Source organism: Malaya genurostris, chromosome 3 (genome assembly GCF_030247185.1).
Source record: "Malaya genurostris strain Urasoe2022 chromosome 3, Malgen_1.1, whole genome shotgun sequence".
NCBI lineage: Eukaryota > Metazoa > Arthropoda > Insecta > Diptera > Culicidae > Malaya > Malaya genurostris.
In genome coordinates, this window is record NC_080572.1 from 243,287,480 (window position 1) to 243,303,906 (window position 16,427).

At 41.1% G+C, this 16,427-nt stretch overlaps 1 protein-coding gene across 2 annotated transcripts; it reads right to left on the reverse strand.

Annotated features, from left to right (window-relative positions):
• Positions 1–3,137: 3,137 nt before the first annotated feature.
• Positions 3,138–16,427, reverse strand: LOC131438703 (vigilin). Of its 2 annotated transcripts, none has more exons than XM_058608891.1 (4): positions 16,341–16,427; positions 10,115–10,195; positions 7,302–9,521; positions 3,138–7,240 (listed from the first exon to the last, which is right to left on the reverse strand). In XM_058608891.1, exons 2-4 carry the CDS (start codon positions 10,128–10,130, stop codon positions 5,739–5,741), a joined length of 3,738 nt encoding a protein of 1,245 aa, XP_058464874.1. In that variant the 5' UTR covers positions 10,131–10,195; positions 16,341–16,427; the 3' UTR covers positions 3,138–5,738. The 2 variants fall into 2 exon arrangements, with proteins under 2 accessions (XP_058464874.1, XP_058464873.1); XM_058608890.1 differs by having other exon boundaries at positions 7,302–9,524.

Consider the following 16,427-nt stretch of genomic DNA (forward strand, 5'->3'; position numbering starts at 1 on the left):
GCTTTCGTGCAGATTGGGACACTGCGGACACTTCGAATACATTAAGCCATGGCACGGCTTTCGCACGGATGGGGACACCGCGGAACACTTTGGATGTGATGGAATAAACTGGTACGCGTTTATTCTTGATTAACTGACTAGTATATTATAATGACTATGACAAACAATTACTATAACTACGACAATCACGACGAATATAAAAACTTGATATACTATCGAAGTACTGTAGTACTGTAGTACCGTAATACCACAGTACCGTGATACCGTAATAGGTATCGTAATACCGTAATAGGTATCGTAATACCGTAAAGAACAGTATCGTATCTGATCTGATCTGCACTGCCCTTATATAGTCTGCGTACATTATTATATGAACAAAGTTTGTCTCTACCGGAAAGCATATTACGTAGAATATGCCGGAAAGCCTATATCGCAGACGAATGTAATCTCAAACTCTCTCAACTACTATTAAAACTGCTCGAATAATAACGTTGATCGATTTCTACTTCATGTACAGTGAAGCTCACTTAACTTGTCTTCTGACACATGCAATTGTGCATCAACAACGGTATACGCCACATTCATATTTTACTCCTGAAAAATTGACGTTTCTTGACAGGTGATAAATGGAGTGAAATTGGCTCAATCACCGGTGATGGTGATAGTAAAAGTGATCACCTTCGGTGATTCCAAACATTCTGGTGATCACCTCTTTATCACCAGGAGGTGATAGTCACTTATCACCTTACATGATTCCACCCCAGGAGTACTGCGCTTTCCATTGTTGAACGGTTGACCTTGTCTTTGGTTGAAGATGTCCTTTTCGCAGTTTCGGTGCAAGGTTTACCGTAGTGTGCAGGTTGTTCACAGAACTGGCATGTAACCAGCTGATTTTCATAGGTAATCAGCGTTTTACACGGATGTGTCCCACCTTGACCACAAATGATGTAAGATGGAATTGCCTTACGTAGATGCATACGTACCACTCGCACGCTATTCCGGATACCGGGGAAAAAATTCCACCATACTTCCCTTTCGATGGAAAGGATTTCATCGTACTGCGACATATTCTCCCGAACGTACTGATCGGTGACCTGCGGGGGGAGGTCATGCACGCGTACTTCTATAGCACTGTCCACCATGTGCACAGGGATTTTGTATTTAATATTATCACACTCAACACTGTGCACCTCGTTGTTAACCGAAGCGAATGCAATTGCATCGCTTTCACGTTTAAACATAATGTACACACAGTTAGACGCCTTGTTGAATTGAATCTCACTTACTTTATTAGCGTCTAGATGCATTCGTTCTTTAAGTAAAATTTCAATTTCATTTGCTGCTGGTCTAACTTTGCAACGCTTGAAATCTATACAAATTGAATTTGGTCTTGCAGGCCAAGATTCCGGCTTTGTTAAATCGTATTTGACCATTCCGTACACTCTATTGTTCACTGTACTGTATTGTCTTTGTTTCTGTTGTTTCGACCGTATATGATTTTCGACTGCGTCGTGTGAGATGCGAGCACGAACTGTGCAGTTTAGGGGTTGTTATCTACAGGATGGGCCATTTATAGTGGAAGCATCGGGCAGCCCTTATTGGGTTTGACATAATTCTCGGTTGATTTTCCAGAAAGCCGTAACAGCAAGTGACAGTTTCTCTTTGTTCACTCTCTCTTTCGATTATTGTGATGTGATCTAAAAAGATTTTCTTGGATTTCACAGTTCTGTTTGGAAGTCGAACGTTTCGAGCATCATTCTATGCAAAGAGTTAAGTGATAATCGTGTAAACCGCTTGGTAATTAATAGAAGAGAAAGTAAACAAGGAGAAACTGTCACTTGCTGTTACGGCCTTCTGGAAAATCAACCGAGAATTGTCAGATCGACTAATGACATACCGAGTTGGAAGCGATATTCCAAGACAATTTCACGTTAAATGAATGTGTTAATAAGTAAAATGTTTCAAATTTCAAACCGTCATTTAGTGCGACGATGCAAAATAAGGAAATATTCATATTAATTTGTCATAACTGTTTACATATTGAAAAGTTTATGATAGTTTATACCCAACCAAAATTCTAATTTTATTCAAATTCTCGGCAGAATTTTCAAATGATATTTTTTAAAGTATATAGTGGTTTTCAGCTGGACATAGAATGCGACGGAATCGTCGCAGGACAGCGAAATAATGAACGTCAGAACCACTGATGCCAGGTTTGCAGATTGGTATACAAAATTGCAATTTCGTTTGTTAGCAGTCCATTTTAATGACTTTTGCTATTACTGTAGGGTTTTCGTTTGGTTTTTTCGTCATACTTCTAAATATTGAGGTCGCATAGAACCATTTCTAATACGCAGACGCCTAAAATTTCACCTGGCATCGCTGCCAGAAAATTAGACAGTTGTTTTAACCTCTTCGCTGTCTGTTGTATTGAAATTAACTAACATTAGAGCCAAAAGAAAAATATAAATGAAAAGGGAACATACTAAGCACAACATAACCATTACGTACGATTCAGGCGATCCGTCTTCTTTGGTCACAGTCAATCTCCGTCAGCGGCACCGTCAACATTAATTACATGCATTCTAATGGAGCCATTCACAGGTAACGTCACCGTCACGGAACGTCTTGACGGACGGAGCGTGTGAACGTTCCGGTAAAGGAAGTATTAAACTAATTTTGACGGAAGCTGACGTTCCGATGACGGTGACGGAAGGAGGCGGATCGTCTGAATTGTACATTATGTCAAATAAATAGCACACGTCTAAAAAATCCGTGCAAATTGTCGCCGTAATCTGCCACATACGCATTATCAATATGAATTCATTATGACTGAAGTTTTCTTAATAATAAATGAAAAAATAGTCATTGTAACGGTCAATTTAAAAAATATTTTTTTCAGGCTTGTGGTCTCGAAAGGGTTGAATCGATGCGAATGACAGTTTCGCTATCTTTGCGGCATTTTGTCGCTATCTTATCGCATCGCAATCTTTTCCAGCCGACTATATTGGGAATACGAGTGAAATACGAGCGAAAAAACGATACGACGTTATTCAGAATAAGGGCGAATACAATATGCAAAAATAGACCAATTATCGAGTTGAAACATTCAGTAGTGGAATAAGAACTCAACAATATTTTTAAACAATTACGGAAAATGTAATAAGTTTATTTCTCCTCTTCTTCGACGTTACACAGCAAAAGGGTTAATAGTTTTCCACTTATTTAATTCATGCACTTCTGCTCTGTTACAGGATTTGGATATTCCTCATGTCTCTTCTTCCAATCCTACAAAAAAAAACGGTAAGTTGCTCGCTGTTCTTGCCTCAGTTAGTATATCGTTTATATTAATTATTATTAGTAGATGAGTGTATAATTTAAACCGTCTTCGGAGACTGTTTTTGTTTTCTTTTGTTTTTCAACTTTTTCACATTCGTTCCACAACGTTTATTGTTCCTCCACGTTGAGTTTCGTCTGTCTACTAATCTGATACGCACACGCAATGGTCTCATGATTCACCCAGTTTCTTTCAGTAGGACTTCAAACTAGTTGTATATTATTATTTAAAAAATAGACAAAAAAAATAATTCTATTATTAAAGTTTCATACATTCGCTATACTTCATTATCAAAAAATATATAAAGTTTGTTTTGCTTGTTACTGTAAAAATTGCAAAATCAACCAAGGAGTTCTACAGTTCTGGTTTTCTCGTTTGAACTTTTGTATCGGTTTTGCTTCGTTTTATTACTTTTTAGTTTTATTTTCTTGTCTCTTTTTTTTTACACTTAAACAAACAGAACAAACCTAAACCATCAGTTTTTTTTTGCTTTATTTTATTTTACTTGTTCCACTTTATTTTGCATTTGTCTGTTGTTTACATCTGATTTCTGGTTATAAGATTACATACACTATAGTGAGTAGTGACTGACAGTGCTCGCCCGGTTGACCGAGAGCGCTAAACGCAGATTGAGCAGCAAACTTGTATGTGAGTGTGTGTATGTGTGTGCTTTTGGTACTCTTACCTCGTCGAAAAAGATTGCTTCTTTTCTCAGTTCGCTTCTGGTTGTGTAACTTTTCGCTTGCTTTGTTTTTTTTTTATTTAAGGTAGATGCATACAACAGTGTAATTATTACACTTTAATGATTTTTTGTATCTTCTTTTTTTTTTCAATATATTAGTTTCACTCTTTTTTTTTAATCAATAGGCTTCTTTCTCCTGTTTTGACAATCTTCGAGTAACTAGTCTCCTACTGGAACACAAACACAAAAAAAAGTCTTTAAAGTTTTAAACTTTTGTTTTTTCACAATTTTCCGCAATTCCTTTCGAATATCCGTTGAGACGATGAGCGTTGGGGGGTCAATTATAGATTTTTTTCTCCATTGAATAGGTTCAGTGAACGATGTTGTTTTCATAAACCAATCAATTGTTTTAACAGCAGCAGCAGTGAAAAAGGAATCAAATTAGGGTTTGGCTGGTGAAGCGAACCATGGACGGTTTCAGTGTCCGATCCGCTTGCACCATCCAAACTTCAATAGTTTCCGCTAGCGTTGTGTTGGTGTGAACAGTGTGCCAAGCATAGTCCATTTTAACATAGCGATTTTTTTGTTTTTCGTCTGGTCGGTATCATCAATTTTCGTTACATTTATTTAGCAACATATAAAATTTGAAGAAAAAAATGTTAACGTTAGTTTGCTGAGCAAAATAAAGCAATCTAAAAGACCATCATCATCGGTCAGCACAAGTCGAAAACAAATGAAATGCTCCACACAAGTTGAACTTAATTTAAACCTCCTCTGCGCTAGAATCAAGATTTCCGATTGTTCACAAAACAACTTGGATGAACAGACACCTACAATTCGTTTGAATCTAGTCTTTTTTATCGTCTTCAAAACAATGCAATGGCTTTCATTTTCTTCAATGTCGCGACTAGTAGCAAGAATGTTTTTTTTCAATCTGTAACATGTTTCAACTGTTTGCAGAAGAACCGCGGCCACAGCCATAAAAAAGTGTTAACACTGTCTAAGATGATGAATCTATTATCTACTTCTGATAGCACCATTGTCAGCTGAATTGGGAAATTGCATGGTCAAGAGAAGCTTCTGTGCTACCGAAATCGGAAATTATCAACGATTTTCACTTTAGAGGATGAAACAAAACGACAACAATAATCAATAGAAACCTAGCTAAACCTGTATTCCGCAAATTTATGGTTAAACACCTGTTTGTAGGCTTTGAGTTCTTTTAGTTTCTAGAATCAAAAGTTCCCGGTGTCTGTTTTTTTTCTCTCTGTTTTATGTACAACTTGCACTAATCTTGTATTCCCGCAGCAATGTGGTTGCTTCTAATGACAAAACAAAAATAAACATTGAACCAAAAAAAACATTATAAAAAGAATAATTGTCTTATTTTCGTAGAGATGTTCCGCACGATATAAATTTGCTTGAGGATTTTTTATTACGTACACACATTATATCTGCAGTGTCTTTAGAGTGTCAGAACGAGAGAGATAAAATGCTAATCGAACTAGAACTGATGTTTGCCCTTTTTTTCTCGCACAATGGTCACAATTTGGGATACGAAACCGGTCTTTTTGCTATTACTAAGATGGGAAAAGGGTTTACGATAGACTGTTCTCTCATCTCTCTTCTACTCGCTTGGTTTGTTTCTCTCTGTCATCTAAAAACAAATAACTAATCTATGTGTAGTGAATTGCGTGTGCCTCCCCATCCCTGGCATGATTAGTGGCGTGCATTCCAAGCGGAAGAAATCGGAGCCTTCGGAGCCGGTTCGGCTGGAGCTGCTCCCAATCCAAAATCGGGGAAATCTTCCTGTGATTGAGTGTTTGGAGTTTTGCGCTGCCACGGAGCACCGGAAACGACGAAACCATGTTTCGGGCGCTCCCGATTGTTACTCATCGAATCCTCCAGGATCTGGGTGAAGGTAGTCTGCTGTGTCGGAACAGCCGTAACCACATCCTGCAGGAATTCTTCCTCCAAATTGAGCAAATGATCGCGACAAGCTTCCACATCGTCTCTATTGTTACCGATAATGACAATCAGTGAATGGTCCGTATCTTCCGGACGGGGGAAGTTCAGTTCCACCTTGTAAGTTTCCTTGATTTCACGCACACGACGTCCTTTGAATCCAATGAAGCGACGATGAACACGTTCGTCGATAGCAACTTCTTCGCGGCACATCGAGCTCAGCTGACCGACGATGCCTAGGATCTCATCTCTCGCGGCCAGGGCATTAGCCTCGTAGCCTTGAATCGTGATAACATTATTGATGGGATCATCTTGCTTAGGAAATGAAATCTGTACTCCGTGCGTGGCACGAATTTTGTTGACAACCGCACCACGACGGCCGATAATCTTCGGGTGGTACTCCGGATCAATCTCGACCTTAACCTCGTACGAACGCAGCTCGCGATCTTTCCGATCGGCTTCCAGCTCTTCGATTCGCTTCGCAATGGCAATTTTCGCTTCTTCGATGCATGACTTTGCACCGGTTACCTTGATGACGTCCAGTCTCTGATCCGGTGGGGACAGTTCGATATGCACATCGTAGGTGTTCATCAGCTCTCTAACGTCACGTCCCTTCTGTCCAATCAGGGAACGATGTAAATCGAACGGCACATTGATTTCCTCAGTCACGGGGATCAGTGCCAGCAAAGCTTCTCTAGCCTTTTCACATTTGTCCTTGCGACCGCTGATTCTGATGATGTCCGATGATCTTACTGGTTCACCGCCGTTAACATCTCCGTTCTGTTGCTCTTCGACAAACGCTTCCGGCACTTCGCGATCCGGAAACTTGATTGTAACGTCGAACTCTGCGGTTACTGCTTGCACCTTGGAACCGGCCCTGCCCATGACGATACGATGGTGGCGTGCATCGATAATGCACTCGATCGTAACCATCTGCACCAGATCTTCAACTATCTCCAGAATTCTAGCCTTCGCCGCTTCGATACAGTCCTTGGCACCCTTCAATGTAACTCGGTCGCTATCGACACCGGAACGCGGAAATGAAATCATCACCCCACCGCATTCCTCTGAAATTCGGTGCAGCACTTCACCGCGACGAGCCACAAAGTGCTTGTGGTGTCTTGGTTCCACGCTGATCTCATCCTCAACAATGTTATCAATATTCTTAATAATCGCCAACAACTGTGCCTTGGCTTCCTCGACACCTTCCATCTTGCCGATGATGGTAATAACCTCTTTGTCCTCGTCGTTGTTACCTACGACGAATAACACATTAGCAACTGAATTGAGGAGAACGAAAAACTCACGAATCTTTACCTGGGAAAATAATCCTAGCTCCAGTCAGGTCCCGAATCTTCTTGATGGAAGCACCATTTTTACCGATCAGGAACTTGTGGTGTTGCGGCTTAGCACGTACCTCGGCAGTGTAGGACGACAGTTCCTTTTCGTTGGTTAGCTCGACCAACTGTTGCTTGGCACGTTCGACGTCCTCCTTCGGCCCACGGATAGCCACCATATCGCTCTTGGATTCCGGGCTGGGGAACTTGATCGAAACCCCACCGCACTCCTCCATGATAGACGAAATCAACTTGCCACCCGATCCAATCAGCGAGTTGTAGTACTTGGGAGGAATCTGAATCTCCTCCGTGATGATGTTTGCCAGTTCTTCCTGAATCTTCTGGATACGATCGCGAGCTTCCTTCACGTTTTCCTTCTTGCCCGTGATTACAATCATCTCATTCTTGTCACCCTCAGCCGGAAGATCAATCTTGGTTTGAGTCTCATCCCGGATCTTCTTGATGTTGGCTCCACCCTTGCCAATAATGTACTTGTGGAACTGCTTGAAGATCGGTACTTCCATCACGAACGAGTTTTTCTGCAACTCTTTCACGTACTTGGTCAGATACTTGTGACATTTATCCACATCCTCACGTGGACCACGAATCTTCACAATGTCTGATTTGTCGTTCGGACCCGGAAAGACAATCTGCACTTGGTTATGCTTGTCGCGGATATCTCGAATCGTTTCGCCTTTCGCACCGATGATCGTCTTGAACAGACGATGATCGATAACGATCGACTCTTCCTTTTCGTTTTCCAGTTTCGCAATCTTATCAAGCAGCTCCTGCTTTGCTCTCTCGACACCGACGGCCGGTCCCTCAATACGGATCGGTTTCAAGTCCTTCTCGTCGATGTTGATCAGCACCTCGTACTCGTCCTTCATCCGGTTGATGTTGGATCCATTTTTGCCGATAATGTGCTTGCAATAAATCGGATCTACTACCATCTCGGTAAAGGTGAGACGCTCAGTCAGCCCGTTGACTATTTTCTCCAGTGCCTCAGAGGATGTTTCCACCTGCTCCGGAAGACCTTCGATTTTAATTTTATCCTCATTGAACTCAACGTGTACGTTCGGATATTGGGCGGTAAACTCCTTGATATGACCACCTTCGCGTCCAATGATGTACTTATGAATCCACTGAGGACACTCCAGCGTCGTTGTGCGAACTGAGTTCGCTTTCTGGTACACGACGCTCAGAGCATTTCCGAGCTTATCCTGCGGGCCACGCAGCGTGATGGTATCATTGGGGGCATCGCTAGCTGGCATTTCCACCGAAACGCCAGTCATCGCCAAAATCTCCTGGATGGTAGCACCTTTCGGTCCAACAATGTACTTGTGCTGAGCACGTGGAACCTCAACGCCGACGCTGGTGCATTTTTTCTCCATCTCCTTGCTGATGGCTTCGATGCGGGCCTTCGCCTCAAGAACTCCCTCCTTCTCGCCAGTGATGATAATTTCGTCCTTCTGCACTGACGTTGGTGGTATGTTGATCTTTGCACCGGTTTCATCCATCATTTTGGTAACATTTTCGTTATGTGGCCCCATGATGAACGGATGGTAGATCTTCGGGATGTTGATACGCTCGAACGCCTTACGCGATTGCTCATCCGAAGTGATACGAATCTCATGCTCCGCCTTCTCGATGCCCTCCTTGGTACCGGAGATGGTAATAATGTCCGAGTCATCGGTGATACGCGGTACCATGATCTTAGTAGCGGTGATCTTCTCCAGTTCGCGCAACCTTTCACCCTTTTTGCCGAGAATCCAGCGGTGATGCTCCCGCGGGATGCTGATCGACTTGCTCGCCTGCGTCTGGAAGTGTACCAGAATCTTGCGGCGAGCTTCGATCACCTCGTTCGGCTTACCAGTTACCAGGAAGGTCAACGATTGATCCTTGCCACTCGAAATCTCGATGTGGGCGTTGGTTTCCTTCATGATGTTCTGACAGGTGCGCAACGATTCGCCCTCACCAAACTTATCCGAGTCGTACTTTCGCTCGCCGGACGGCACGATGAAAACCTGGGTCACAACCGAACTGCCGACGCGCATGTTCTGCGTTGCCGGCAGGATCGTTTGGTTGTTGAAGCGCGGCGGGGCGCTCTCCGGCAAGGCTGGAAACAGATCATCGTAGCACGGGGTCGGAGCTACCTGGGCGACATGGTGCTCGTACGCGGAATTGGTGGGCTGTTGATCAACTACTGAAAAGATAAAGTAAAAAAAGATGTGTTAAAACCCTTGATCGCTGTTGTTGGGCTAATGAATTCTGAATATTGTTCGAATGAATAATAAAATGGTTTCCCTGATCCAGAAGATTAGGGCACTTTCCTTTGCGTGTACAACTAAAGCTATAAAGCATGGATAAATGAAATTTTAGGTAAAATTAGACTAGAGTGTAATGTTTACAAGTGCAAAATTCATGTGGCTATCAGGATGGCTTTAAAGCAGGAAGTGCTTCAAAAAAAATTTTGGACACGGTTGTGGAAAAAACCAAGTCAGTCTCACGGGTGAATCAATAGTTGGGAATCGGCCGTGCGGCGAACTGGCAACGAAAGAAATGCAGACAATGAATCGGGCCGGACTTCATGTCTTCAAAATATGAAAGGCGCTGAAACGAATCGATAAACGTTGTACAGGGTTGCAAGTCGATTGCCGAAAACAATGTATCGTTTGGCTTTACTCGGGTAGTGTTTCATCCTTAAGCAAAATATGTTAGTGTTCTACTAAATTGAACTGCTACATTTTGGTGGTGATCTTGTGCCAATACCCTTTACGTAAATATTCAACTAACCTGCTGAATCCTCCATCACTGCTGCTTGTTTTACTGCTTGAAAAGAAAAGTCCTGATTCGTAGCAAGTCTTTACAGTACCACTGCGGAGAGAAAAGAAAGAAAAAAACGTTTAAATACTCGTGAATTGATTGAAAGGACACATGAGTTTAATCAGTTTTCACATACACATTACACATGAATGTTATGTGTTGCATAAACCTTTCGAATGCTGTCACAAATTCAAAAAAAACTATGACGACAGTGCAGTGACATTTATCAAAAATACTTTTATATTTTCAATTGCAGAATGTAGGTTTAGGAATTAAATTACAAGTTTGAACATAGCTAATCGTACCCATTTACTATTCTTCAACGGATGAAGCGTAAAAACAGAATAAACGATTCAACGACGACAACTCATCAGAACTTTACATAGGTGTCGCAGAATTGGTAATTGGAGTTGAAGATTCGTTCTATTTAGGTGACTTTGTGAACTATATTACTTAAATGTCCGCAGACTACGAGCAGTAATTGACGACCATACTTCCGAAGAGTTCCTCGCATCATCCGGAATACCACAGGCAAGTCATCTCGGACCGTTAATATTTTTACTGTACTTCAATGATGTCAATCTTGCCTTGGAAGGCCCTCGCTTATCGTTTGCTGATGATGTCAAGATCTATCACATCATCCGCAACTCAGCCTTTCTTCAGCGGCAATTGTTAATCTTCGCAGATTGGTGTAAAGTTAACCGTATGATTGTAAATCTAGACAAATGCTCGGCCATTACGTTCACGAGGAGAAAAATGCCATTGCATGTCGAATACTTTCTGGATGGATCCTTGATTGTAAGATCGACTAGCGTTAAGGATCTTGGCGTCCATCTCGATGAACAACTTACATTCAAGCATCACATCAGTTACATTGTAGCTAAAGCTTCTCGTAGCCTAGGATTCTTAATGAGAATGACTAAGCACTTTACAGACATACACTGTCTAAAATCGCTTTACTGCTCGCTTGTTCGTTCAACTCTCTAATATTGCTCGGCAGTTTGGAACCCATGCTACCTGAACGGTGCTCATAGAATTGAGGGTATACAGCGCAGATTTGTTCACTTCGCTCTTCGCCGATTGCCGTGGACTCATCAACTGCCTAGTTATGAAAGTCCCGGGTTATTAATCGGTCTCGACACATTACAAGTGCGACGAGAATTATCACGCGCTTTGATAATAGCAGATATATGTAACAGTAGGATCGACTGTCCCGTTTTGCTCAAGGCTTAATATATATTAATGTGCGACCCAGAGCTCTCCGCAACAGTGCATTTCTTCGACTTCCTATACGACGTACCAACTATGGCGCAAATGGTTCTATTATTGGTTTACAGAGATCGTTCAACCGTGTTTCATCTGGGTATGATTTTAAACAGAATACGTACAAATTTTCTGAATATTATTAGGAATTATCATTAGGACCAAATTGTGTCTGTTGATTGTAAATAAATAAATAATAATGAATCGAGTGGAGTGAAGCCGGCTTCCACATACACCAGATATAATCCGGCTCTAGTCTGACTGACAGGGTAAGTACGTAACAAAATCAAGCTTTCTAATATGTTTGGTATCAACGAACATCAATGACATGATGAAAGTCACATTATTTCTGCATACCCTACAGGGTAGTTATAAAAACAGAAAATTTAATCAGTTTAATTTATTTTCGTCTGTTAAACACTACAACACACGTGTTGATTCGTGCATCATATACACGGCATTTCGGTTGGACCAAGTCCAGCTACAAATTCGAGGTTCAGAACTAGATTCAGAAATCTGTTCCAAAATCGTGATTCCGGATTCAGGTTTTAAATTTAGTGTTAGTCCCAGAATGTTGGTCTGGAATTCAGTTCCAACATCCAAGCTCTATAATACAGTTATCCTCCAGAATGAAGTTCTAGAACTCAATTCCAAAATGCAGGTCAAGAATTCTGTCTAAGAATCGCATTCAGAATCCAAATCCAATTGCAGAATTCAGATTCTGAATTTTGTTTCAGTTCCACAGTTCTTTAGTGCTAGAATCCAGTTTTTAGAATCCACTTCAAAGTTCTAAAATTCATTTCCGAGATTCAATTCATGGATTAAGAAATTCAGACCCTAAATTCAGTCCCAGAATCCTGTCTCAAATTCCACATCCAATTTCAGAATTCAGATTCTATTTTCAGTTTCAGAACTATTATAAAATTAAGTTTCAGAATTTAGTCCCAGTGCCCGAATTTAGTTGCAGAATCCAGGTCCAGAATCAAGTTCCGCATTTAAGCTTCAGTTCCAGAATTCAGGTACCGAATCCTGTTTCAGTAACATTTTCAGATTTCAGTTGCAGAATCTAGATTCTAAAATTCCAGTATGGAATATAGCTCCAGAATGAAACTCCATAATTCAATTCCAGAATTCATTTCTAGAATTCCGATTCAGATTTCAGTTCTAGAACTCAGTTTCAAAGTCCAAGTTTTGAGTTTTAGATTTCAGGTTCAAAATTCAATTCTAGATGGGAGGAGAAGAATCAAGGTCAAGTTACAGAATTCAGATTCACGATCCTGGTCCAGAATCAGGCTCCAGTTCCTGAATTCTGGTCCAGAATCCAGTTCAGGATTTAGTTCATGAATCCAGTTCCAGAAATTAAATCCAGAATTCAGTTTCAGTTACCATATTCAGTTCAGGCCCTGGTTCAGAATCAAGAATCAAGGTTTCAGAATCTTGGTCCAGAATGAAATTCAAGATTTCAGTATTTGGATTCAGTTCCAGAAACCAAGTTTTGGAATTCGAGCTCAGAACTCAATTTTAGAATCCAGATTTCCTATTCAGTTCAATAATGTAATCCCAGTTCCCGAATTTAGTTGCATAATCCAAGTCAAGTTACACAATGCAGCTACACTTTAAAGATTTTATTCCAGGACTCAGACTCCGAATGCGGGTCCAGAATTTAGATCCAGTTTCAGAATACAGTTCAAAATTGTCAGGTTCCAGCTTAGAAATTCAATTCCATTTCCCGTATTTGATCTCAGAATCCAGATCCAGAATTTGAATCCAGAATTCAGTTCCTAAACTCTGTTTCGGAATCTTGATCCAGAATAAAATTCAAGATTTCAGTACTTGGATTCAGTTCCAAAATTTTGTTCTAGGTTTCAGTTCCAGAAATCAATTCAAGAATTCAGTTTCATAAACCAGGTTTCAGAACTCAGGTTCATAATTGAATTTTGGAATTCAGATCCAGAATTTACTCCCTTAGCCCCCAAATTTAGTTGCAGAATGCATGTTTCAGAATCAAGTTCCACAATTCTACTACACTTGGCTGTTCTAGAATTCAAGTTCCGAATCCAGCTCCGGAACTCAATTCATAATTCAGTTTCAGAATCTTATTCCAGAATGAAAATCAAAATGTCAGCCCTTGGATTCAATTCTAGTATGCATTTCCAGAACTCAGTTCCCGAATTCAGCTTCCGACTCCTGGTCCAGCATTCAGTTCCAGCTTCAGAATTCAGTCCCAGTTTCCATATTCACTTTCAGCATTCAGATCCAGAATCTAGGTCAAGAATTCAGTTGCAGGATCAGAATTCAGTTCTATAATCTAGGTCCAGAATTCAGTTCGAGAATACTGGACGATAATTCAGGTGCAGAATCCAGTTCCAAAATTTCAAATGTTACCGAATAAGCGCCGTGAGCGCAAAGCACACTTTTGTGATTTACACGAATCAATCCGATTTTTTTTTTATTTTACAAGAATTTCCAAACTTTTCGAATTAGACGAATCAATCCGAAAATCTAAAATTAATTATATTAATGAAAAATTATTTAATAGAGAAAGGCATCATCACATATTTTTACATTTTAAATTACAGGAAGCCGGCTTCCAAGAGAGGATAATGTTTATTACAGAAGAACAAGCGACAGCAAATTCCCTCAATGATACCTTCGGCAATAAAAAATGGACAAAAATGTGACCAGAGAATCAACTGCACCTCAACCCTCGCTAAATAGCAAAGAGTGTGAGGTTTTCTCAAGTAGCCGAAAGGTGTAAATACATCTCTTTCAGTTTCAGATTCACCAGAAAGTGTAACCTTTTTATTTGTCAACTATCTTCGTTCGCAGTATACTGAGGTCTCTTTTTACGCGGGAGATACTTACCGCGTAAAAAACTGCGCAAAAAAAACGCGTAATCTGCGTAAAAAAACGCGTAGCTTCGGAAATATGCGTAAAAAAACGCAGAACTATTGAATTTTTTTCTGCCAAGTCTCTTAGAAATGCATGAAACGTCATAAAAAAAAATGACCATTTCGTTCTAATAACTACTGTAAAAATCGACTAAACTGAACCAACACTTATTCGTTGGAATTAATACGAGCGAGTCTGCTGAAATGGTTCAAACCCACTATGCAAAGCTCCACCAATCCAATCCACCGGTCGACAATCTAAGTGCACCGGATTCGGTAAGACTTGCGCTGCATGGGCAACCACGTTTTGTTTTGACATTGCTCCCACAGGGATGACACCACGGCGTACACTCAGAAAAGCTACACTTTCGAATGCGTCTGCTGCCTGTATGCGACTCACTCCTAATGAACATTAATTTATAACCATCACTAATATGAAAACTCCACGTCTACAAGAGGCAAACCACTCAATTGAACCGAACACATGTGTTGTTTCATGCGCTCTGCGCCACCTACTTGCTCCCGTTCGCCGGGGTACCAACCATTTTTCATTCGCACCACTGGAACGCGTGGCATAGATAATGAGCATCTAAAAGGCTCAGATCAGTCTTTTAATCATTTCATGTCGTAGGGTATTACAGACACTTAACGGCTCAAGCACCAAAGAGTAGACACTTCCCCCGACACGCACACTGGCAGCCGAAGTATGTTGTGTATCAAAATGATATTGCTGATACAAGAAACCACGGACTGATAAGCTCGATTTAGTTCAGTCAACCGAAAAAATTAACAATTTTCGACAGATGCGATGTTTTCTCTAGCTGGGAGAAGGAAGCTACAGTCGATCGTTGGTTAGCTGGCAATAGCTCGTAATAACGGTTCCCTGGTTCTGTTTTGATTTCCCATTTCATATACTCCATTCAGGTTCCTCCAACTGAGCGACTAAATCGCGGTTCGAACGAACACAGTCAAGTCCGTTCTCGTGTTTGTAAGGGATCACAACACAGCAACGATGAAGCAGCAAAAAATAAAAACATCACGTAATCACCTTCAACGTGTCACCGTGCATGCTTGTTTCCTTTTCATCCGACCTCGAGGGATTTCCAATAATCAGATTTCCATAGATTCGAAACAAACGATTCACTTTTAGAATAAATGTATGCATCTTAAAGTTAAAATCTTAGATATCAATTTCTGGATAACATGCTGAATATGTCAATTCACTAACTCGCAACGCACGATTCTCCATGTGCTGCGGAATTCCTGTTTGCATTGTGTGTTACGTTCCGCTGCGCTTGTGTTCGTGTGTGTGCGTGACGGTCGAGGTCTTTTACCCCGCAAGATCCAGTAAGAAATGCGCTACCAGACAAGGGCGACCTTCCTCTTTCTGCTGCTGCTGCTACCATTCATGTATTGTACCAACTCTTGGTGTCTGGAACTGGTAGATGTCTGCTGGTGTGTTCTCAGATGCTTCTTCCATCGTGCAACACACCACACCGGTTGCTAAAAAGGCTCCAGTGAATTAATTATCATTACGCGAGAGCCGGCCACGGTTACCTTGCTGATTGGAAAATGTGTTGAGCCCACAAACATCAAAAAAATGTTCTTTGTAATTGCGCATCAGTGCGGTTTGTCGGTCAGTGATTTCGATTTGAATCGCTTTCCTCTTATTTGTTTTCACCGGGTGGTATTGCTATTTTAGATGCTACTGGGATTCGCTAATGACTATCGCTCTAGACCCAAACGCTTGACCTCTTTTAACAGTGGTAGCACACGTAATCGCAAGTGCTTGAGACCGTGCCATTGGGCTCCCTCCTCCGGAACATTAATAATAGACTCGAGTTTGTCAGGAAAATCTAAACAAAATTAAAACAGATCTTCATCTCATAGACGACTGATTTCGCGGAAATACACATAATCTTATAATCCCTGAGCCCCCTGTTCGTAAAGCGGTACTAGGTATGCTAATGAGAAAGTACAAAGCTAGCATTAGCTGGATTAAACCCCCATTGATTGAAGTAACTGGTTAATTGGATACTTACTGTACTGCATATAGCCAAAGATCCGGGTCTAGTTGTGAGTGGTCGTCGTTAGAGACTCCAGCTTGAATGCACTTGGTTTGCCGTTTG

Bases quoted from the DNA above. Each gene is read 5' to 3' on its own strand.
- LOC131438703 (XM_058608890.1), bottom strand. The intron at 7,241-7,301 runs GTAAAGATTCGT...TATTCGTCGTAG, and splicing joins AGCTAGGATTATTTTCCCAG to GTAACAACGACGAGGACAAA.